General features: G+C 42.8%; 1 protein-coding gene across 1 annotated transcript; it reads left to right on the forward strand.

Moving 5' to 3' along the window:
• The first annotated feature begins 614 nt into the window (after positions 1–614).
• Positions 615–25,465, forward strand: LOC115582033 (rabphilin-3A-like). Its single transcript, XM_030417730.1, has 18 exons — positions 615–983; positions 13,920–14,006; positions 14,122–14,133; positions 14,332–14,457; positions 14,590–14,719; positions 14,859–14,942; positions 15,019–15,184; positions 16,186–16,371; positions 17,494–17,676; positions 20,159–20,238; positions 20,386–20,460; positions 20,889–20,998; positions 21,119–21,245; positions 21,337–21,393; positions 21,499–21,653; positions 21,742–21,823; positions 23,110–23,206; positions 23,292–25,465. Exons 2-18 carry the CDS (start codon positions 13,936–13,938, stop codon positions 23,420–23,422), a joined length of 1,872 nt encoding a protein of 623 aa, XP_030273590.1. The 5' UTR covers positions 615–983; positions 13,920–13,935; the 3' UTR covers positions 23,423–25,465.
• Positions 25,466–25,767: the final 302 nt, after the last annotated feature.

The raw sequence follows: 25,767 nt of genomic DNA on the forward strand, positions 1-25,767 counted from the left end.
TCCTGTGTGTAGGTGTGGCAAAACACTGTAATCGCTCAAAATGCTGACCTAAATAGTGTGTATCCAATTTTCATTTTTTGCCCTGCTTCCGTTGAAGTTACACATAAATATAAAAGCAAAAGAGGCTCCAGTCCTCCGTTTTTGGTGCAATGATTACTCATTCCATTAGATGGCGCTATGTTTCTATATCAAGAATCAAAGTGGAGGCGTGCTCTTTTAATTGAGTCACTGTTGTTAGAATTTCAGAGGTAATTTTGGGAGGATTCGTTTGATTCTGAAAAAAACACAGTTTATTAACTCGACTCATGGGATTGGAAAGAAAGTACGAGTAGCCTACATTCGGTTGCTGCCAAATAGGATCTACCTGCGGGTCCATGTTAGGGAGGATAAAAATAATCACAAATGAAAATAAAAACGACTCTGACGATAAAAATAGAAACAGTAACTTAATTCTATTAAAAGCCTTTCAGATCAAATGACAATAAAACTTCCAACAACCATATGTGATGCTGTGATGTGTCTGCTATGATATCATAAAGCACAGTTATAAGTTACTACAGCCAATACATAATCTTAGAAAAAGGGTTTGTCGATGGGGCTGCATGGGTGATGAGACACATTCAGACAGTGCGCGCTGTTAAAGAGACAATTGCATCAGGTGATGACTGCCCACTTAAGCATCAGTGTTATCACTTCAGATCCAGGGGTTTCCTTCCCAGGGTACCAAGGGCTTTCCAGCCTCCTCCACGCAGGGTAGAAGACGGGTTCCCACGCATTGTGGAGCTCCGCTGTGCCTCTCCAAACAGACTACTCCTCCAGTCGAGAGAAAAAAAAAAAAGAAAAGCACGGGTTTTGGTGACAGGCACCATGCGCAATGACTGACTCTGTGGTGGGCTCCAAGCGCAGCACAGAAATTTAGTCCGCATCATTCCCTGACAGCTCCCTGAGAGAGAGGAGAGCGGAGAGCGCGGCTGGATTCTCAGGTAGGCTTTCTTCATCTCCTTCGAAGGTTTTTCAAACATTGCATCCTCGAGCTGGCAAAATCTCTGTGAGGTTACTGCGTTCGGCCAGTGACTCAGTGCATCAGAATTTCTCATTTCCAAGTTGAATGAATGCAGCATTTCATTCACAGTAGAGATGGATCTCTTTTGGAGGAACGCATTCATGACTTGTGTTCGTTAATTTCATGGAGATGCAACATTTTTGGACATTTTTTTTGTCTTTATGAGTCAGTTACTCACTGAGTCATGTGAATGGTAAAAAGCATTTGTGAATGTGTGCAATGCAACTCAGTGTGCGTGGAGCTGCTGCTAATTAACCTACGTGAGGTACAAATTATGCAAATTAACATTTCATTGATTCCTTTGTTTTATGGAAAACATGTCTTTCTCTGCAGCTGAATGTTCTTGTCACTCATGCAGAGGCGTTAATGGAGCTGGTTACCTCTTTTTCAAAATTGTTGCATTGATTTTACTACAGCATGCTTTGCTGTTGTGATTATGAGCTCATGAATGGCTGATAAATAGAACTCTTGGTGTAGCTCGATAGGCTTCGTTAAATCCTCCGAAACAAGGCTTGGGGGCTGGCTGCACTTCCTTGTTGCAGATCTGAAAGAAGAAAGCAGACCTGGTAAGTCATGTGGGAGATTGTGTGGTTGCGGTCCCTGGGCGTTGCTGCAGGATTTTTAGGAGCGCACACTGGGGCTTGATGTGCCTGCAGACTAGGAGGAAAACATCAGTGATGCCTTCTGATGCTGGTGTGGGCAGGGCAGTTCTCAACTCCAGCTGTGCCACTACGGGGGTCTTCTCAGTCGCCTACTTGTTGTGATATTACCTCATCCTGCACCTGTGGGTTATTACACTTTGTGGGTCAGAGCGGTGCACGTCGTAAACAGGACTCATGAGACCAAACCAGTGCGCTGCATCTGGCGTTCATATAAAAAGGAGGACAGGAAAAAGGAAGCTGGGAATCTGCCTTCACGGTTCCACCATCTCCAACTCCTCCTACAGACCTGAAGCATGGGGATTAAATGGGGGAGGGGAGGAAAAAGACTGAATGAACAGTCTGAGAGATATCTGCAGCTGCCTCCTCTCACATGAGCAACCACAGTAGTGATTGGACGACACCCTTATAAGCTGGTACCTCTCTGTGTGTCATTCTGACTCTCTTCCAGCGCACTGTTTTCTGTCCAGAGAAAGACCAAGAGTGAAGAGGGGAAAATTGTTTCTTTGGACATGAAATGGAAAAAAAAAAAAAAAAACGAGAGATGGAGAGAGCACTGGTAGGAAACATAGGCGTTTAGGGAAAAGGTGAAAAAAAAAGATGGAGGAAGTGCTTTGCACACTAACTGCATAATTTAAAGCTGAAGGATACGAGGCGACTGTACCCATAATCCCATGTCTTCAGCTTGTCTTCCCCTCTAACCATGCCGTTTTTCAGATAAGAACCACCCCAGCAGGATGCATCGTTTCAGACAAATTGCAACCACGTTTATTGATATGAGCAGTGATCCACTGACACTATCACTGCAACAATGACCCATTCTGCACAGGCTTTGAAATTTGGCACAGGTACAGTCCACTACAAACACACAGGCTGGTGGACACGCACGCAGACACGCAGCTTTTAATCATTCTCATCTTCTGATCTTGCTGTTACCATGGCCACAGTTGGTAAAGGTGCATGACTCTATGTTCCTCTGAGCTCCTCACGATCCATATATGGAGCTTAGAGCCCAAATCGAATGTTACACTCTTAATATCTGTTGTTTTCAGCGCCCTGCTTTGGAGCATATTTCTCAATTTGCTCTATGAGAGAGTATTTTTTCTGCTGTTTGTGGCCAAGCTTCAGAAGGGAGTGGCTTCGCCTCTCAGAGCGGCAGATGAGAATCGATTCACCAGCCTCGCTGAAACTGGTGATTAGATCTGCCTAAATACTGTGGCATATTGGAAAAGACAGATGTAATTAATGTGGCCTTTAAACAAAGTTCCCCCAAGAGAGAAAAGAGTTAAATCTATAAACAACAGCAGCCCATCTTTTAGCAACATTTCTGTCCAGTGCACTTAATACATTTGGACAGATATACTCAGCTGATTACAGTCACCTCTGTGCATAATTGTATCTGCAGTTATGCCCCAGAAGAGAGTGATTTCAAATAAACAAACTCTGCATTTCAAGTCACATAGCTGAGCTTCCAAACCAGACCAGAACAGCTTCTCGTTTGCCAAGAGATCTGCTGAAAAACACCCAGGGGCATTGTACCTGCTAGTGTGCAGCTGGGACAAGAGGGAGGGTCAGATATCCAGCGGCTGAGCCGTGCCAGATCTTCAGATCAACAAAGCGACAGAATCATGGCCCATCACACAGAGGGATCGATATGAGACCACATGTGCTTCTTTCCATGTTAAGAACCATGTAGTTTATCTCAGCAGACCACCAGCTGCGGGTCACTTCTGGTTAGTGGGGAATAAATGTTTTTTTACAAGAGACCTTTACTGCTCTGATTTAGTGCCCCTGTCCAGTAGTACTTGTTTCCCGGAGATAAGATGGGAGGAAATTGAAAGAGCATGACTGGTCAATGCATCAGCAGCCAGTCCTCGAAGTCCTACCTCCTACCCCTGAGGCACACAGGGATGAATCACCATCAGCCAAGAAAATTTGAGACTTAATGCAGGCTCTTGCTGGAGTGCAATTAATTGAGTGCTCCATGTCCGATAGCCTTTTACTTCTGTGGTTCTAAAATAAGGCCTGGATGAAAGAGGCCTCTGAGTTACATCAAAATGTCTCAGACAGTGTGGGTCAGCAGACATTTTTCAGCTAAATTTGAGCTCCTATAGGATATGGACTGCTAACTCAAGAGTGCTGATTTAAGAATGAAATCCTCGGCCCCCTCCACGCTGAGGTCTGTTGGGCAGGGCCAACGCTGAGAGCGATGATAACAGCGTGGTAGCTTGTTGGTCACTGGATGGTCTTTCCTGTTTGTTCTCCAGCCATGCGGGACCTGGAGCCATGCCTGCCGAGAGGATGTAGTTGTGTGTATTTCAATCGATGCAACACTCTCGCATTTGAGAGGTGAAGAGTCCTCACAGATGGTTCCGCAGATGGTCCCTGTCAGCGCCGTTGTCTGACTGAAAACATGGGTAATTTGTCGATGCCACGGACCCAAAAGGCTAACAAACATCCTTAATGCTTCCCAAAATAGAGTTTTCTCAGTCTGTCCCGACCCTCTGCGATCTTTTTCTACCCCGCAAATCCAATGTTCTGTGAATAATTTCTGATAGGGATCCGAGCACATAAAGCGTGCACTAATGCCTTAAAGAGGGGACATGCATAGAGTGAAAAGCAATGGGGGTGGGAGTTGTAAATAATTAAGAAATGCTGAGTGATGTTTTCCTCCTGCAGAGGAGGGCTTGGTGGTGCAGTGCTTTACAATCTAGCCCAGGTCCAGGACTCACTCTACTGCTATGTTGGCATCTCTCAGTCCCTTTATGGGGAGTGAATGGAGTTGTGCCACACAAAGGGGAGGAGGGGGGTTACGTCTTTTCTTTCTGGTGCTTCCTACCCCGTCTCTCCTCTCGCCCTGCAGGCCTGGTGTGTGAGCATTAGACATCAGCATCTGAATACCGTTAGGATCTGGTTTATGAGACCTAATTATATTTTTTTGTGGATTCATTCAGTAGAAAGCCGTAAACCACTCATGATTCTTTAAAGGAACAGTTCACCAAAAATAAGATTTCAGTCGTTCATCTGTCCGCCTCTATGCTGATGAAAAGTCGGGTGAAGCTCGTCGTCCATGTAACATTTCTGGAGCTTCACCTTGCAGCATTCTCCCAAACAACTGAAGCAGAATGGCACGCAGTAGAGTGCAAACCTCCGCCAAGGCCCAACAATCCCCTGTAATTTAAGCCTAATTCAAAATCAAACTCAAAGACCTGTATCGCTTTAAATTTTATACCACCAATGAATGCTGAACCGAAATATAAGCAGATCTCATTGGGTCAGACATTTCCAAAGCCTGCAGCTCTCCCCACGTCATATCCGTTTGGATATTCCTCTAAAGATGCATTTAAATCTTTCATACCTTCATGCCGGTGATCTCAGCTGCACATTGTTGGTAGTTGCTTGTTTCTTTCCCAATTTGTTACTGTATAGTGGCTGGAATTAAGTCTACCCTTTTGAAAACATATTTAAATCCGCTAGATCCGGATTTGTGTTACTATCCGCATCAAATTATACTGACTTATAGATACCGGCCACCTTAATACGGCTGATTTTTCCATGCATAATTCCCTGAGAAATTAACACAATTATCAAAAAACACCCGAGTTATCCTAATGTCATAAAAAAGTGAAAGACAGTTCCTGCATCTGTCCCTTTATCTGGATCCTTAACAGTTAATGGGGTTTATTCTGTGCCGAGACCCATCCTCCATCCAAGTTTCATGGAAATCTGTTCAGTGGTTTAATTAAGTAGAATGCTGCAATGCCATTTTGCTCTGACGCTCCGGGTTGAACAGTACCTTTAAAAATGGTGCATTCCAATAAAGCAAAGTCATGTTTAATGGTCTGATCAGCTGGGTGGTGGTGCCAATTGCAAGTCTAGATATTTAACAGTCTGCACAGACCTTGAATTTCTTTTTGTAATTAAACCCACCACCCACACGCAGCACGTTGTGACTATTGATGACATGTTACCCACGTGCGAGTCAATGTTATTGTCAAGTAATTCATGTTTTTTTGAGAAAGTTTTACTGAAGGCCCGTACATGACTCATAACTCAAACTCTAAGTCAGTGAATCTGACCTGTGATTGGCTCTCAAATTGACTCTGTATTTATAGATGGGAATGAAGAAGCGATTTGATTTTTTCAGTCTGCTCAGACATGATGTTCCAGATCACCACGGGAACTTGAGTCGAAGCTGTAGACCTGCCAAGACTCTCCTGACTGAGGATCTCAGGCTGTGTTCTGTTTCATAATACATAAAGCGTTCTGAGTTACAGCCAGGCCAGATGGTGGAGGAAGACAAATTAGTAAAAAAAAAAAAAAAAAAAAAAGTCTTCTTAAACCCAGCTATTTAGATTTCTTTTGCATTTCTAATGTTTAAGATGAAAATGTAGGGAATGCATTCCAGTTATCAATACTTAGGTATCTTTTTTTTTTTTTTTTGATGGTATAGTAAAAAGAGGATAATTTAATACAAGACATCCGTGCTTCAAAATAATTACTTTTTGGACAGATGAATCCTGTTGCATGATGTTGTTTCCCAACATGATAAATTATGAATATGAAGTCCCACAAGGCAATACACCCCTGGTAATGGCTACGTCTAGAAAAAATAGTGAGTTTCTTGCAGCATTGTGGAAAATGTGTTGCGAGGTTATTAGGTCTTTAATAGGAAAAGCACCATGGCTATGGCTGATGAAATGTTGACGGTGACAGCAACATGAAATAAATGTAATTATTTAGTCATTTTGCCATGTGTGAATGCTGCGCTGACATTAATATCTACTCTGGCATCTGCTCAATATCAGCACCTTCAAAAATGTTTTTGAAGAAAAAGTGCTGATCTGAGTCCACGGGGACTCTGTGTTGGCCAATGGTAAGGGTTGCTGGTGATTGGTTGGTGGCTACAGCTGAGCTTTAAGGCGACCTCTATTATGAATAAGTAAGTCGTACCCCGAGGCACTAAAATACAAATGGGGGCCTGATGAAAGATAAATTTAAGTGAAGCCAATTGTGGGACGTTGCATTGATCTCCGATACTCATTAACCCATTTAAAAATTGTCCTTCTTTGAGGATGGCGAGGGAATTGTTGCCCTGGAATTTAAATGTTGTGTTTCAGGTTCATTATCTTTTATATGTTAAAAATAGCACACATGGAATGGTGTAAAAGAAAAAAAAAAATCAGGCTTATTTCCTGTCAGGTTACCTATCCACTGAAGACTCACCAATTGACCAACAAGAGGCCGCAATAAGCCGGTTATAGGTGTAGCCTTCAGATATATCCAATTCTGTGCTGGTCTCAATTAACGTGACACACATGTCCCTCGCTCCCACAACGGGACCACAAGAATGATATAAAAAAATATATGTTTTATTTAATTGACCTAATTTATGTGTACTTGTTGTGCTTTGCTTTCATTTTCGGTTGTGCTTAGAGTTTTCTTTGGGGAAAGTAAAACATTATAGTTGAGGGTTATAATTGCAAAATAACAAGCAGGGATCTCCGTTTGATTCAACAGCAGCACATTGAACAGGCACCTTCTGTACTTTCCCCATAAGAGTCCCTGATACCAGTACACCCTGCGCAAATGCCTATCAGTGGGAACTAAGATTAACTTAAAACATTTTACTTATGGGCCACTGAATTAAATAGCTTACCACATGTAAGATAAAGTGGGATGTACCACAATTAATTTTCAGTTTGATGTTATGATACTTAAAAGCACTGTCCAGTAACGGACCACTTTATTTTGAAATCTGTTTGAGTCAGGGTGAGAGAAGGTCCTGTAACCTGGTGCAGTATTGAATAAAATGGAAGAGTTATTATAAGCATCCAAATGTTTGTGTATGCTATCAATCACTCACTGGAATGAGTTGGTCAAACTTTGAAGAAATGAGAGTTCAATTTCAACAACCGAATTCAAATGCAGTATCGATGATACTGAAACTCAAGTGATAAGATTGCCAAAGATCCATGATTAATTTATTTGAGAAGATAGATAACTCTGGACAAGTTTTAGACCAAACCTCTTTATTTGTCTTTATTTTTGGTGAATATTATTTGCACTTGTCTAACCCTAGCCGGCAAATAGCACCTGGATAAAGTCAAACTGTTATTGTAATGTCAGTTTTAAAAAAAATTTAAATTACAGTTGTCAGGTCATAGCTGTCTAAGTCTAACAATACCATAGCTTAAATTCTAAAGTCAAATCGAATCGTGGATATGGAGAATGGTGACACCTCTGTTGATTATAACATGAAAACATTGGTGTCAAACCTTGCTTTTACGCAACCTTTTTTTTGCTGACCTCAGTAGAAAGGAGATGACTCTCTTCCCTCAAACCCCCGCCCTGTTAAGCTCTCACTGCTGGATCCATAATGATCCATGTTGGATCAATCCACCAAAGCCCCTCTGCCTCGTTGTTACTCTGCCTGCCTTTTCAGTTCTTGTTTCAGAATGCACCAACATCTTGGAGTCTGTCAGCCATGACCAGGTGCTCTTATCCAAGTATTCTAGTTTTCCTATGTTCTGCAGTAATTACAATTGAAAGTCACACAACAAGATTCATTTGTGCAAGAGGCCAATAAGACTTAAAACTAGATGCTCATGTTGGGCGTTTAGCTAGTACAAAGTATTCAAAGGCGCTGTTTCTAAAAATGGATCGAAAATGTGCAGGGCGCGCTCTGGGAGTTGTGTGCATACATCCCTGAAGATGTACAGATGCAGATTTGTATTGACTACCTTCTCAGGCCCCGAGGAGGAGACACAGGTTTCTAATTTGGTCCTCTCTCCACCCCCAGACGAAATTCTATACAGGAGAGATCCTGCTGGGCAGGATGACTTATGATGATCAGGCAGATGACTAGCTTGAGTCGATTCTCTCCTGCTGGTCTTTCCTGTTGTCATCTCACACATGATCTGTTACTATTCATGCCTAGTGTATTTGTAGACACTGTTGTGTGGTTGGATTGCACCGTTCTGGGCACCACTTTGCATATCGCCACGTCTGAAATCATCGGTGCAGACGCTTCGTGACATTTCGGAAAAAGAGAGAAAAACAAACACAGGAAAATAATCTGCTGCTCCCCAGAGAGGAATCCACCACCTGCCTGAGTCATCTTATATGGGAGGAAAACACGCACAAGATGAGTGTTGCACAGTCAGAATCACAGATGACGCAGATTAGTTGAATTTATTATCTTGGTAGCGGAGAGGATGACAGTCTGAGGGTCACAGTGATGTCATAACTGCAGAATAACAAGGCCTAATACGACATTTTGGTCATGACAGTCCATTAAAATTGGCTTCAGGTACATTTTTGATTGTACCATGTAATGTGAACGTGATATGACTGGGCTGCTGATTTACTTTTCTTTTTGTTCAATTTTCAATTTTATGTTTTCACAATGCTTGTGCTCATGTTCTGGTTAGGCTGAGGCACAAAACACTTGGTTAGCGTATGGAAAAGGTTATATTTTCGCTTAAAATACCTGTTTTGTTTGGCACAAGCACAGCTTGAGATGTCCCAACTTCTCGTCAAAAACACCCATGTTTAGTCGCCATAAAAACAAAGCTAACACCATTGTCGCAGACGCTTCGTGACATTTTGGTAAAAGAGAGAAAAACAAACACAGGAAAATATCTGCTGCTCCCCAGAGAGGAATCCACCACCTGCCTGAGTCATCTTATATGGGAGGAAAACACGTACAAGATGAGTGTTGCACGGAGTCAGAATCAAAGATGACGCGGATTAGTTGCATTTATTATCTCAGTAGCGGAGAAGACGGCTGTCTGAGGGTCACAGTGATGTCATAAAGGCAGAATAACAAGGCTCAATATGACATTTTGATCATGACAGCCCATTATAATTGAATACATGCACATTTTTGAACATGTAAAAAGGCGTAAACCCTCTCTGACTGCACAGCGGATGAAACCAAGCTGCACTTTTCTGTGTCTGAAGCAGCAAAGCCTATACTGACAGCTCTTTATGAGAAAAGTGCATATACCATCCTTTAGACTATCTCCTGAATGCTAATGGGATTGTAAGCACAGAGTCCACCTCAGTGATGCAGTAACATCTATCCCAGCACCAGAGAGCTCCGACTTGTCTGAGTCAGTGATTACCCAGCCCAAGTCTGACTGCCCCCTCCCATCTGTCTCTCTCCCATCCACCTCTTCAGGACAATCATGTTAGACAAAAGTGGGATTATTAATTTTAGCAAGTGAAGGATGGACACACTTGAGAGCCTCTGTGTATAGGACGTATCTCTATATACTGTACAGTCAGAGTGATGTCTGAGCTGCAGACTGATGCTGAAAAGTGGAAAAAGCACAAATGCTCCCAGAGGAGCGTGTTGCCACTGTTGGTTGGATGCAGCAGCAGCATCAGAGGAAAAAGCCCACACCCAGAGTGTCTATTGATAGCACAGCGAATTTGTTGTTATTCTGTGAATCCCGCAGGCAGTGCAGCAACAGATTAGAGCTCATAAGGTATGTAGCCTGACGTTACGCAGCATAATGCGAGCAGCTGAATGAGGGAGACAGCGGCGCACCCCTCCCTTTCGCTCCGTCTTTCACTTTCTCCAAGGTTCTATAGTGCCAGATTTTACTGCTGCAAAAAAGCTGAACGCAAGTGAAACTTATTGATTCAGCTTTTAGCCTTATCATTATCCATCCTGTACAGTATCTCCGTCTAGTACGGTACCTGCACTCTCCTCATCCTGCACCCTCACAGTTCTCGACAGGCTCCAGAGAGGCTTTTACGTCCTCTTGTTGCTCGTTTGCAGAGCCGGCTGGTCCTCTCTGCTTTGTGGCACTTCCCCTCAGGACATACAGTGCTGTGTCCTCCGGCCTGTCACTACTGCTGCATCGCTCCATGTATTGTCTGATGTCTGGCAGAGGCTTGAAGTCAACTGCACCTCACACACACGCTGAGCAGACTTGCCCATTGGCACTCGCCTCAGTGATTCCTGTCGACATCTTCCTATCTTTTTTACTATGTCAGATTAAATTACACTGCTAGTGTAGTGTATAGTGTACGGGTGCGTATGACAACTCACTGTCTGCCGCTGTCATCATTAGCAATGGGCTGTGTTCTCTCAGCCTGCTTTTTTGCACCTTGTACACAAACAACTGCAAAAGCTTATCTCCTGTCATCGAGTACTTCAAACACACTGATGACAGCCATCTCGAGTCTCCTCCTCAGCAACACTCACTCTCTTCTGGACTTCAAACAATACAGTTCCAATTTCCAACCCCGTCAACAGAATTGATGTTGGCAACCCCTTTCTTTTTGATGCACCTCTTTTTCTTTACATGTTCTTTTTTTTATTGTGACAGTGCTGTGGTTGTGATCTGGTTAGGTTTAGGCACTGTGATATAATACAATTTGGCCTGAAATACCTCTTGCGGGTAGGGGTTAGGGCAAACACGGCTGGAAATTGTCCTGAGGTAACCTTAAAGATATCTAGCGATGTCACTGTAACATCGAAATGCTTTTGTCCCACTTAGAAGATATCCGGTGGGTGCTCACTTTTGCAGTCTCGAGCTGCAGTCACTGGGCCGGCAGCCTTCTGGCCTGTACCTGCCACCATCCCCTCCACTGACCCAATATTACAATCTGCTTTTTAACATGTAATGTGAACATGATACAACACATATTGTAGAAATGTAAAAATAGTAAGTAGCCTATGACACACACAAATGTTTACCTATTAGTGATTTAGAGAATTGTTACCTGCCAACATTTCATCTTGGCAACTGCACTGCCGATTTAAGGGGGCTATTTTTAAGTTGTTTTTTTTCGATGCTTTGATTATGATCTGGGTAGGTTTACGCAAAAAAACACTTGATTGATGTTTTGACTTAAAATATCTGTTTTCGACTGGAGATATCCGGACGTCTCATCAAAAACAACCAGCGTTGTTCCCCCTAGACATGGCTGGAGATGCCCCGGCTTCTTGTCTCAAATACCAGAGTTTGTTGCCACAATCAGAGCTGCGAATTGTCCCAAAGCCTGCTTGAAAATATCCAGTGGTCTCATGCTCACAGATGTTGAGACATAGTCTCAAACTGCAGTCAGTGGCCCGGCAGCTTTTTCACCTCATAACTCAACCACCGTGTTCTTCATCCACGATATCGACAGTCACGTCATAAACATGTAACGTGAATGGTATGTAGCCTATGAAACGTACGAATGTGAACATATCAGTGTTTTGCAGAAACATTTGTCCTGGCAACTGAGCTGCTGGTGGTGCACAACATGGGAGTGTAGATAAGCTCCTTCTTATAAGCTCAGCAGCCCTCCCCTGAAAACACCTCACCCACACTCCCAGACCCACCAGCATCCCTGGAGGAAGAGTAGAAGTGATTGAGTCGATACTGTGAATACACAGACATCACTTTGGATAAAAGCTTCAGCGTCAACCAGGACACCATGAAAACTCAGAAATATTGGAGACAACGACTCTTAGTCATCCTCGTCAGCGCAGAGTCACCTCCTCCTCCTCCCCCTCCTCCTCCTCCTCCTCCTCCTCCTCCTCCTCCTCCTGTTGTATCGTAGCATAATTGAGTCACTCCTGCTATATGGAACCATCTGTTTCTTTGATATGTGTCGAGTGACAAACTGGAAGGCATTCCTCACAGTTTCACTTGCAGCTGCCAAAATAATCGGTCTTGCCACATCCTATTTGGAAATCACATATACATTTACCCGCACCCAGCGTCGTTTCACTGTGGTCACTAATGTACAGCAGGACTCGTTTGTCACATGCTTCGCTCCGTCTGTTTTACCCCGTTAGAATCACAGTCTATCAGCTTAGTTTACATTTGTATTTCACAGATCTATTGTGTTTGTGTTCTGTTCGCAATGTTTCCCTGTGTTCATTTATTGCACAAATATGTCTGTGGATAGAGTTTGATAAAACAGGCTTGGCAGGAGGAGATGGTTCCGACTAGGCTTTAAATCTGGCACCAGGAAATGTGCTTGCATCGCCACTGGCAGATGATATTGTTGTTATTTCAGACGTAATATGTAGATTCATAGAAAGCGAGCAGATGAAGGGGGAGGCGTGATTATTACTTATTGATTAGTGGCTGTTTAGCTTATGGTGGTCACTGATGATGAAGCCATCATTTGCTACCTTTGAAATCAGCCCTGTATCACTTTGTGGCAATCAAAGGAAGTGAGTCTGGTGACTTGCCAAGTATAAAGTCAGCAATGTCCTGGCTCACAAATGTGTCCGCAATTAGGGCCGCTACTTACTTTTCACAATTAATCAATTAGTCTATAAAATGACAAGAAATAATATCATAATTTACCAGAGCCCAAAGTGATGTCTTCACATGGCTTCTTTTGTCCAGAACGCAATGACTCTCCATTTTCTATCAAACATGATAAAGAAAAGCAGCAAATTCTCACACTTAAAGGTTAGCTCCACCAATTCTCGATATTAAAGTGTGTTTACAGGTCTTGGGGAGTGCCACTGCTTAAGTGAAAAAAGTTGTAAAAACCCTGTTGTGGCTCCAGAGGAAGCTGCATGTAATCTGATAAATTTCCTCCAGTGGTGTCACTTAGTGGCTAAATTGCATTGTGGGTAATGTAGCTCAAGGTTTCGACAGGGAAGAAGAATTGTTAAAATACGCAAGGCGATATCTCAGGTTATACTTTATCAGTTTTAATAATTTGTTTTTAAACTGTCCAAAATAAGTCCAGCAGTGTTAAATCTCTGGAAGCCCCCAAAATCCCAGATGTTATTTACATCCTTGATGCACCCACTTCAGATGCTGTTAGCTTTGCAGCCATAGGGAAGATTTTGTCTTATAAAGAGTATAAATCTCATCTTTTGAAATTAATTTGGGAGCTTCCAGAGACACAGATGAGGATGTATGAGTCCACATCTACTTCAGTTGTATGGGAGCGTACCTGTTTGACTATGCAGCTCCAGAAATGTCTTGCGGACTACTACATTACTTAATAATGACTAAATTTACATTTTTGCGCGAACTTAAAACCTTTAAATTATGGACTCAAAGAGAAAGAACTTGTCATGGATCTGATGATTTCTGACTTGAACTGACAAAGGCATGAATTTTGAGCCAAAATTAAAAAGCTCTTTTTGGGGACATGAGTTTAAGAGCGTCTGACTATTTCATGCTTAATTCATCTATGTCTTTCTTTCTGTCCACCTGCAGGCTGTGATAGCGCAGCATGACAGACACTGTGATGAGCAGCAGCTCGGATCGCTGGGCGTCCAACGACAGGCAGAGGATGCATGCTAGGTGAGAGTGGTTGTCGGAGCATTTTCAGATTGTTAAGCTCCTCTATACGTCTAACGCTGTGCTGTTCTCTCCATTGTTTCCCCCGCATCCCTCCGATGTGTGATGTGCGACACAGTGATAAAGAGCAGTAAGTAGACAAACTCCTGCTCCGCCCTCTCTTATCTGCATCGCATATGTCTGTGTCAATGCAGCAAATGTGTGCTCATTCATTCATTGTGTTTGCTCTGATCACACGTGTATGCAAATGTGCTGATTGGATAGTATGTAGTAAAATTACAGAAGCACTGTAACCTGAGCTGGAGTAACATTTTTTTGGGGCTGACAGGGGCAACTGGACCACGCAGCCAGGCCCTGGTTCTGGTCAAGACCTGACAGATGAGGAGAAAGAGATAATAAACAGCGTGATCGCCCGTGCTGAGAAAATGGAGGCCATGGAGCAGGAGAGAATCGGGTGAGAGATTGTAAAAAACATGCAGCGGTGTCTCCGATATGTGTGTTATAAAAACGAGATCACCTAACGCATTTCGACCCGCGTTAATTATCAGTGGCATTTTGAGTAAGATTTCACCCTGTGCTGCTGCAGGCGCTTGATAAACAGGCTGGACGACATGAAGAAGACGGTGTGCGGTGATGGAATGTCCCGCTGTTTGCTGTGTGGGGAGCAGCTGGGCTCACCTGGGGTCAGCTCGGTGGTGTGCGAGGACTGCAAAAAGGTAAGTCAGACACACTCCTCTGCTGCATCACACGAAAGTTTCGGACAATCCAATAGGTCGCGGTCTATGAGCTGTGTTTTTGTAATGACATCGTAAAGGGCGAGCAGCTGGAAATCGCTATTTTTCTCCTGTCGTGTAGAACATGTGTACCAAATGTGGTACGCAGTGTGGCAGTCGGCCTCGCGCGGTGTGGCTATGCAAGATCTGCAGAGAACAGCGAGAGGTGAGTGCTTTACACCTGTGAACAAATAAAAGAAATCAATTGTGTGTTGGAAAGACCGTGACACGTGTTTCCTCAGGTGTGGAAGAGGTCCGGTGCCTGGTTCTTCAAAGGTTTTCCAAAGCAGTACCTGCCTTCGCCCATGCCATTATCTAAAGGAAAAGAGACAGCTGGCCAGGATGCAGCAGAGCCCAAGGGCCGGCCAGCCTCTCAGCCCAGGGAGGCAGCAAACCAACCACAAGCAGGTAAGAGCTGCCCCTTGAGCTTTTAGTCTGCAGTCTTTTATAAGCAATGATGCATTTTGCAGGTCCTTTCCACCGATCTGTGATTGACTTGTTCGCTCGTTGTCACAAACAGTTACTTTACATTATGTCAGACTCCTGCCTCTGAGTAGCACGTTTCAGGTAGATTTCCAACATATAGAGAGCTCTTTATGAAGGCATCTGCAGAGATGGAAAGGCAAAGGTACGCCCCTTCCGTTGGACCACCTTATTTATGCAAAATATGTCCAATAGTGTATCGTCAGAAGCCACAGATTAAGGGATGGCAGAAAACACAGATGGTATTGTCCCCCTAGGTGGTTCACTATTTAAGGTTGTGCACACAGCCATATACTGTACAAATCCATTAACAATGGAGAATACCGTTATTAGGGGGTGCAATCCCTGCAGAAACAAAGTTAATATTTAAATGTTTTCTTATTGGTGATACGGCAACTCCACAGTCTCATTAGATCAGCATCTGCACATGCAACCCTGCCTCTCGTTGCTCTCTTCCAAACCATCAAACCTTTTATCTGCTTCCCAAATTTGGCAGCACCGCCCACAGTTACAGAGGAGGGGGATGAAGAGCTCAATTAAGCTGTCGGAAGGTGCATGCTGTGACACGAGCATGAGCCTCCAGGTGGTGCTGGCACAATGGGTCGCATCGTAACATTTCACACTTTCACCGTGATTACCTGAGCAGCGTGACTTCCCCCATATAAAAGAGAGGCGTAGCCTGAGCAGACGGACGGACCACGTAGCTGCGGCATGTACAGTAGTCGACTGCCACAGTGTGTTGTAGTGTATGTAGGTCAATGCCTTTGCAACGAAAAAGCTGCAACATCAAAAGTATCCAGAGAGACTAGGGAGTATTACACATTCCACTGCAGTAGGAGCCTGAAGTAGCGTGATTATGCATTATGTCCCTTATGTGTAGTGTGTCTGTGTCTTTACTGTAACGTGCAATCCGTGCTTATTTTTAGTGCCAGAGCCACAGGGCCGTGCTGGTTACCCACCTGTGGCCCCTAAACCATCAGCTGTGCGTATGGCCACAGGTGGGGCTGGCCCTGAAGAGGCAGGACAGGGCAGCCCAGTGGTGATGAAGAAGATGGTGCCTGTCCAGAGCTCCAGGCCTCAGCCCGCCCCATCGGCCTTGCTGGCCCAGCAGGGTGAGACACGTTCTTTTGCTAAGGCCCCAAAAATGAACCCTGTCCGGCATGAATTATAGAAATCTCAAAGTTACATCTTTTTTCAGTTTTTGTTTTCAGTCTAAACAAGTAAAAGATGTTGCCATTATTTTTGAAGTAGTTGTAGATGTCCACTTCAGTCGTCAACGGTATGAAAAGTGATTCTGCAATAACTGTTTGTTCCTGTTAGTCTCCAAAAAACCATGATACCTTTACCTTTATCAAGATTTAATAGTATTTGTTTTCTATATCTTTTCTTTCTGACTGAAAAAATATCCATACAGTCCAATAGATGTTGGGCACCAAAGAGCATGTTCTGCCTATTGGATCTATATTTAGTTAAAATTAGGCTATATTTAGATACAGCCTAAGACATATTGTGCTCACTTTCAGGTTCATGATTTTGTTTTCGGTTACTGCTAGAACAGGTTTACATGCTTGAGTGCTCAAAAAACACATTTGGCACATTTTCTGTCTGAAACACACAATACCCAATCTTCTGTAATTGGTCAGCTCTCACATGCCTGACCCAGAGCCACTGACAACAACAGAGTAGCTGTGCTAAATCAGTTCTTATGCTGTAGAACTACCGTTAAAAAACATACATTTTGTAGTGTGATGTCACAAAGTCACAGAATAAAACGCGGGACTACTGACAAGGCATTTCAGGAGCAGTGTTTTCTGTGGGCGAGAGGGACCTCTGTTGGTGTGGACTCATTAACTTTCAAGATCTTTTGTACGAACAAGAACCATATAAAAACACTCAAGGAAAGAAACAAAGATGAAAAGAGCAGATTGTAGCCTACCGTCCACTGGTGTGGACAGATGTATTTTCAGTCATAGAAAAAAAAGAGGAAAAATCTTGCAAAAATATACATACAAGTATTTCTAACACCCTATTTAACTGAAATCCTTGAAATAATCATATTCAGATGATAATGATATAAATGATGTCATGGACAAGGCTTTTGGGGTTCACATCCATATGCACATCTGTCCATATCTGTCCACTGTAGTAGACACCATGCATCAAAGGGTCGACCAAACAATGCATTCTGAACCGTGTTGATTTGTGCAGTCTCAGAGGATTGAATGTGGTTGCAGGTCCAGCAGCAGGAGATGGAGGTGCCTACTCCACAAGTGCAGTTCCTCCAGAGCAGAGAGCGCCTCCTGCAGTAAGAGAGGAGCGGAGGCAGCCCGCTGCCTACAGTGCTCCTCCCGCCCGGCAGCAACCTCCCCCAGCTGAGGAGGAGGAGGAAGCCAATGACTATGACTCTGATGAAGCCAGTGAGTACACCATCTGCTCTCTCTTCGCAAAGAGTACGGTGGCTGTGTCGAGTTTAATTCCACCTCATGTACAGTGATTTCTTTTCACTCATTTAAGGTAAATGGCAGCAGATGGGGAGGGTAAAGCTAAACATATTGTCATGCAGCATACCGAATTGGCTGTTGATTAACTTAATTTGGCAGCTACTCTGTTCCGCTGAGGGACTCTGAGTCATACTGTGGTGACGCTTGATTTTTGCCTTTTAGTCTGCTGGTTATAATTCATTTCTATAAATTGCTCAATAGTCCTCGCAAACATCAAGTATCATTCTGGCAGCGTCTATTGAGCTGGGTCGAGAATGACAAATGTTCAGCACCATTTGTTATCGAAGCATGATAATCAATATCTGAGGAAGTATAACAGACGTCAGGAAAGAAGTGAATCACTAAATCAATACATATGCTGTGTAATTGTACAGTTTTTTTGTGTATCACATTTCAATCATGAGAATGGTGCTGTGATATTCATGTTCCGCGCCTGCAGCGTCGAGCTGCCTTTATTCTCTCTCCGGGGGATTGGGTGTTAATTTATTTTATTGAGGTCCGGGAATAGGGAGCTGTGCAAATAATTTGAGATACAACGGGGCTAACAGGATATAGATTGCCCTTGTGTTTGACCGAATCCCCTGTGTTGGGAGTGAAAATGTCGGAAATAGCATTGGTTTCATGTGCCTGTTCTCTATAGGGATGTAATGGGGAGAACAGTGATGGTGCTGACTGGTTTCAATGGTTAGAACTGCTTCTGTGTTGTGGATCTGAATGTACTGATTGTTTCTGCCTCATCAAGTAACGTAGTCTAAAAGCTGAATTCAGTTGGGCATGGTTATGCTACATTTTGAATCTGACATAGTCTAATAACCATAATTTGAAGTCGAATCTCTACAAGTGTGCGTTTGATCAGATCTGGTAGTATATCTGATTGAAAATATGGGATGATGAGCTTGTGCTGCTTAGTCTTCTTCCATGCATGTGAGCGTCAGTTTGTAGGGACTGAAATTTCACTATTTGACGGATTGCTATGCCTTTTTGCGCTGCTCTGTTGTAGATCCTCTGAATATCATCAGGTCAGATTTGACTTGTTTAATTGTTTGCTTCATATTTGAAAAAAACAAAAAAAAACAACTACAACTTTGATATATATTTTGTTGAATAATGTACTTACATTATCCCAAACATTTCCAGCAATGTTCAAACCCAGATAAATCAGTGCTTTTACTCACGTGCGGGTTCACTTCAAACAGATTTTTATCAGCAATAGTGTTTGTTTAATGCTGTGTTCACCATCAGCGAAACAGTTTAAACTTGTGATAACTCGGTTTTTTTTCGCATTACTCACGGGTGTTTATTCGCCCCAAACAGAGAGAATACTTGCTTGCTGTACTTACTGTTCATTAGCTGTGAACTAGCGAGCAATGGCAAAGGTTCTTTCTCTTCTATTTCCCCTCTCCTGTCTGTAATGTTATGCTGGTGAAGTAAAGTACATTTCTCCTCCTGCTCTCGTTGGATTTCGACATGACAGAACATAAACACCCTACAGTGGTGAATGGTCACCTCTGCTACAGATTGCTGCTACAGTCAGGCTGATAAACAGGAATGAAGATGAATCCACTTTTTAGTCCCAGAAGTTATAAAGTAATCTCAGAGCTCTCGTTAAGCAGCTCCAGATCAGAGCAGAATCGGATGTGGCTCTGAGTGATTATTCCTCCAGAAGGTCTGGCTCTGCCCCCGACTCCCTCCCGCACAGTTCAGAGCAGCTGCAGTGGCTTCTTTTGTTAGAAAGCAGACAAAAATGTCATATTGTGTATTTCTGCCTCAGATGTCATTTCTGTTCCATGCTAATTCAAATGAAAACATGCTAACATGCTAATAGTAAGCATGATAAACATGTTAGCATCAGCATGTTAGCATGAAGCCATTTAGCACATTAAGCTCAAAACAAAGCTGTGATTGAAGTTGTTGCATTGTGTCATTGGAGCTGATGAAGTTGATTGTGAATCTGAGCCCAGAGAAGTTAAATAAAAATTAACAGATGACATTTGATCTGCAATGAAACTCCTCCAAATAAAGTGTGTGGGCAGTATTTCACTCTTCTTACCGAGAGCCTTATTTTTCTGAATGTCTTCCTTTGAGACTTGAGTGTTTATTTGATTTCTTTTTATATTATATGCCCCTGCTCCGTAATGAGATTTTTTCTGCTGTTTACTTAAGGTAAAAAAAATAAGGCTGTGAATGTGAACTTCAAGGCTTATTCTTAGAATATTTTCGGCCATCCTTTCCGCCCAATTTGAGCTGGCACTTATTCTCACTTCGACTGAGTTCTGCTTGAGTTTTGTTGTTTAATTACAAGAGCGTCTTTCCCTGCATTTATACTCTTAATTATTCCAAAGGCAGACGTGCTGTCTCTGTGGAGTCTAATGTAATGACTGCTCTGGGTCTCTTTCAGCCACTCTGGGCTCTCTAGAGTTCGGTCTGCTCTATGAACAGGAAAGCAACAGCCTGATCTGTAGCATCCTCAAAGCAAAGGTACTACGATTCTCCTCATTCTCGCACACAAAGGGACAATAACAATCAAGTGGTTTATGTTAAAATGCTTCTAAATGGCACTTTAGCTTAATTGCTCTCTGCTGCGCATTAATAATGCGACGGACCCGCCGCTCTGTTTCTCCTCAGGGACTGAAGCCCATGGACTCGAACGGACTGGCAGATCCTTATGTCAAGCTTCACCTGCTGCCAGGGGCTAGTAAGGTAAAAGATGAACCTATTGCTACATTACAATTTTACTTCTTTTAAAAGATGTATTGCCTTAATAGTCTGCGCAGCAAAATAAAAAAAAAGGAAAGCTGGTGATCCTTTTGGTTTGCTGAGAGGCCTTTCTGCTAGCTCAAGCCTGACACCTTGTGGTTTGAATTGACAAAATCCTAAAAGGATGAGGTCTTGAAATTGATACTGATAGATTAAAAGTTGTAGTAAAGGTGCATGTGTGCGTATACTGCGTTGTAGTGGAGAATAGGGCAGGTCTCAGAAGCAAAAACACCTTTTGATGGGAAGCAGCACCGTGTAGATACTCGCTGAGATAAAGTAGCACGCACCACAGATATGCAAGATCTTGTTTTGTGGTAACTTGCCTCGGGATATTTCCATTTCTTTGCCCTGATCTACCCTGCTTCTAACAGTCTAACAAGCTGCGAACAAAGACCCTGAGAAACACCCGCAACCCTGCGTGGAATGAAACTCTCACCTACCACGGCTTGACGGATGAGGACATGCAGCGTAAGACCCTCAGGTGGAGACTTAAATCACTCATTTAGCTGCAGCAATCCATTAATCACGTTAAAAACTTAATCCGCCCTAAACTGAGGTGTTACAGGTCTGTATGATTAAGAATCTCTTCTGATTTCCACAGGCTGTCTGTCTGCGATGAAGACAAGTTCGGGCATAATGAGTTTATTGGGGAAACCCGAGTGGCTCTGAAGAAACTGAAAATGAACCAGAAGAAAAACTTCAACGTGTGCCTCGAGAGAGTCATCCCCGTGAGTGGGGCTCAGTTACATTCAAACAATGCTTTGTTCTCCTTGTCTGAATCTCTTATTGACCTGCAGTAATCTCGTTCCCCCCTCGCAGACGAAGAGAACTGCAACAGCCGGGGGAGCCAGAGGCATCTCTCTCTACGAAGATGAGGCAATGCTTTTATTACCCAGCATGTCTAAACGTGACAGATTCCTCCGCACAAATCTTTTCATTAGTCCCGCTGAACTGTATTTCCCTTCTTCTGCTCTGTTTTAGCCGGGGAAGGAGGGCGGAGAGGTAGAGGAGCGTGGTCGGATTCTGATGTCACTCATGTACAGCACCCAGACCAACCGGCTCATCGTGGGTGTCGTGCGCTGCGTCCACCTGGCCGCCATGGATGCTAATGGCTACTCTGATCCATATGTCAAAATGTAGGTAGAGCAGGATTAGATGCTCATTTTGTATCTGTAAATGGCAAAAAAAAAAAAAAAAAATCACTTCTATGTGTACAATTCACAGATGTCTGAAACCTGACATGGGGAAGAAGGGCAAATGCAAAACACAAATCAAGAAGAGGACCTTAAACCCAGAGTTTAATGAGGTTTGTAATGGGGGTTCTACATGATAGCTTGGGAATAGTACAAATTTGCTTTTGCATGAATTATTGTTGCAACACTGATTGAAGTTCACATGCACTCAGTTTCCCAATTTTGGCCTGTATTCCAAAAAAGGCAATATCCTACAAAGCTGTTGACTTGGCCGAATATTCCAGTAATATTCCCATCTCCTTGCAGTCATGCAAAGTTCAATAAGCAAACACAGACCCGCCTCTTTTATTCATTCACCTTCTCGGAAAGGTTGGTGTTGTGGTGTTTGTGCATATCCAAACATCTGTTGATATCTAAGTATTTCGTCATGTCTGAAAGTAGGTGTGTTTCTCCTTCCAACCAGAATATGCAAATAAATCAGAGGTCATTAGACCAAACCCCTCCAGCGAGCACTGCAGTTCTCACTTAGGCTCTCCGTCCTGTTGCATCAGGTCCCAGTGCAGAGATCTGGGTGTTACCTCTGTATAAATAGATATATATAAATGGAACTTTGATCGACAAGTGAAATCAGTCGTTCAATCAAGCTGTCTGCAACTTTGTCTTATCTTGCAAGAATGAGATCTTTTTCATCCATTGAGAATCTGGACACTGTCATACATTCATTCACACTGGCTCAAAATGCTGCAGCAAGACTACTAATCCAATGGAATAGTCCACATACTCCTATTTTAGCATCTCTACATTGGTTAACTTTACATTTTCGAAGTGATATAACATTTTTGATGATTAGTTTTAAAGCATGCTGTGGGATAGCCCCTGATCATATCACTGACTTAACTCGCCTCTTCATGAGCCTGAATGCAGCCTGAGATCCTCCGGCAGGGGACTGTTAGTCATTTATAGGTCGAGGTTAAAATCCAGAGGGGACACCGAGCCTGCTGGATCTGCTTGCTCTGCTTCACCATTTTAATCTCTCTTAAAAACATTTTTATCATAATGGCCTTTTCCAGAGTTGGCCATTCTTCCCTTTTCACGTATGTTTATCATTTATCTGTCTGTTTCTCCTGATTTTATGTCTTTGCAACTTGTTTTTGAAAAGTGCTATATGAATGATTATTTTATTATTATTATTATGATCATGATTATTATTATTATTAGCTACATTCAGAATCAGGCCTAACTCTGAATATCCAAAGCTAATATTCTGTTCACGTGATCAGGGTCAAATTTAGAATATCGTCATTTCCTCAAAAACAGTGGAATATCAGTGTGCATGTAAACAGTGTCACCATGGTTCTACTCGTGGAAAATAATTATATGTGTCCCGATCACATTTCAGGAATTCAGCTATGACATCAAACACAGTGAACTGGCCAAGAAGTCTTTAGATATCTCCGTGTGGGATTATGACATCGGGAAGTCCAACGACTACATCGGTAAATGTTTCATAAATGTTGTTGCTTTGATTCAGCTTCTCACCTGCTCGCCACCTGCACTGACACCTCACTTCCTTCCTGACAGGTGGCTGTCAGCTTGGGATCACTGCCAAAGGGGAGCGACTGAAGCACTGGTACGAGTGTTTGAAGAACAAGGACAAGAAGATTGAGCGCTGGCACACCTTGTATAACGAGAATCACGTTGCTAGCGACTAACCATTTGCCGCCTCTCACATACAGCATGAGCTAACCCCCCCCCCCCCTCCTTTCAACTTGGTTTGCATTTATCTCCTAATGCACTTTTCCCCATTTTTTTTTTGTTTTATCTATTCCTTACCTACTTGGCCATCACGTTAGGCTTACTCACCTCCTTTGCCATGATGAAGTATACTAACAATCCCTCTGCCTGTGCTGATACTTAATCTGCCTCTGGGACAAATCATGTCAAATCGATTGGAGATTTGACTAATGTAATCAAAGCATCTGTCAGCGAACAGCTGCACAAGGACCGTCATGCCTGTCAGTGATTTTATGTAGTCTGCTGAGCTCGGCGCTTTCTTTGCTAAAGAAAATGAAGTTTGATTGCACAGGCACAGAACAAGAAAGCAATATGTTATGGCATCTGAGGTCGACAAGATTTTCCAAAGTCATAAATCGTTGCTTGAGCTCATGCCTGATATTCATTCAACTGTCAGGATGCTCTTTAGTTATGATTTCTCGTGCGTTTACATCATGCTGTGGTGAAACACTTGAACTGTATGAGCATGCCAAGCCAAACACATATGAAAACACGCAGCTGCACCTTCAAATATTCAACTGTGCCCATACTGTATATTTTCCATGAAGAAATGTTTACATACTGATACATTGCTCAGGTTAGGATAGACATCTGATAAACAGATGATTCATAAGTCAGTGGACCATGAGCTAGATGAATCTTTCATGAGTTGCTGTTAATTTGTGATTTGAAATTCTAGCGCACATAGTTAAGCATTAGCGTTTTTAAGTATGGTTAGTCGAGCTGTGAAATTCTGATTCGTTGAAAGTATTGACTGTGATTAGAGCAAAGTGAATGCATTCTTTTCTTTCTTAATTATGGTGAGATTTCGCAGGAAAAAAAAAAAAAAAAAGAAGGATTTTCCTCCTGCTGCTGTACCTCTACTCTTCTGAAGCTCGCGGTTCACTCTGACACCTCAGAGGTTTTCTACTGTAGTGTTTACATTGAATGCACACGGCCAGGTCTCGTACAAGTTTCCCTTAAATAAAAATAAAAAAATGTGGCTGCTCCACTCAAAAAGGAGAGGAGTTTGAACAGGTTATGTCATAAGTATGTGCAGCTTTACCTGCATGCACTGTGCTCGTGACTCTGGCGTGCCCGGGGCAGACGTGGCCTGCTTTTACCCCAATGCACCCTTTGCACAAAGCAGGGCTCTTTTCCCCTCTGCCACGACCCGATCATTCAAGGCTTTAGTGTGTGTTTGTTCACTAATCACAGCAAACCAAGGAAAGCACACCTTACAAAGTGGAATGACCTCAATTTATACAGCTGTTTGCAAGTTATTCCAATGTCAAAACAAAGACGAAAACAAAAAAATCCTATGCATGAAATGTCTTGTGGGTCAAGATATATATACTTTGTAAGAAATTAATGCTATTGTAATTCCATTAATGTTTACACTACTTCCCCATAACATTCCTGTTAATACTTTATATACAAGAGGCCATATTCTGCATGACTATGGTGTACTCTGAATAAAATGGTCTGACAGCATTCACAGGATAGGCTGGTAAACGACTGAGCACATCAACAAAAGACTATTCACTCTATCAGTAGCAGACATCGAGGTGAAGCTTTTTGAATGAGATTTTCTGTACATACACACTAAAATCTCTCTAGTGTCTTGTTATTCTCTGCACAGCCACTCTACCGCCTCGTGGCAGCGATTCAGACGCCCACCGGTAGCATCGCACACTGTTCTATGTCTTGCTACGTCGGCTACAGTGATCACCAGATGATGATCGGCAATCTATAATCAATAGTTTATAGTTATATTATAGTTTTTAAACAGGCTTCTCTCTGAGCTAAACCCATAGCTGTCTTCTACTTGATTCTGCCAGTTCATTGGAATGTTTCTTGGTTTATCTCTGTATTTGTACATAGGTAGTGCATGCACTGGAAACATGTATGTTTGCAAAGAACTTTGCATGTAAAGATTTTGCAGAGAGTTTACACAGATCAATAAAATCGAATGAAACTGACTGATTGGTGTGAGCAATTATTATATTAGATTTTCCTCTTTTGCCTTTCTTGTCTCGGATCGTCTTTAAATCATATCACATGAGAGTATGTTCTTAGACTGTCAACGATAGTGTTTGTGCGTACTCCGAGCATTGCGCTGTACTACCAGTGTATATAAGCTTATTACCAATTTATCGCTATCAGTGCATATCTTATGCAGCAGGGCACACTGCTAACTCAGCAGCCATTTTGACTTTCATTAACACTTCATCAATACTTCATATGAGAGACAAGAATTATTCATAATCTATTTTACATTGCT

The sequence above is a fragment of the Sparus aurata genome, chromosome 5 (assembly GCF_900880675.1).
Source record: "Sparus aurata chromosome 5, fSpaAur1.1, whole genome shotgun sequence".
Lineage (NCBI taxonomy): Eukaryota > Metazoa > Chordata > Actinopteri > Spariformes > Sparidae > Sparus > Sparus aurata.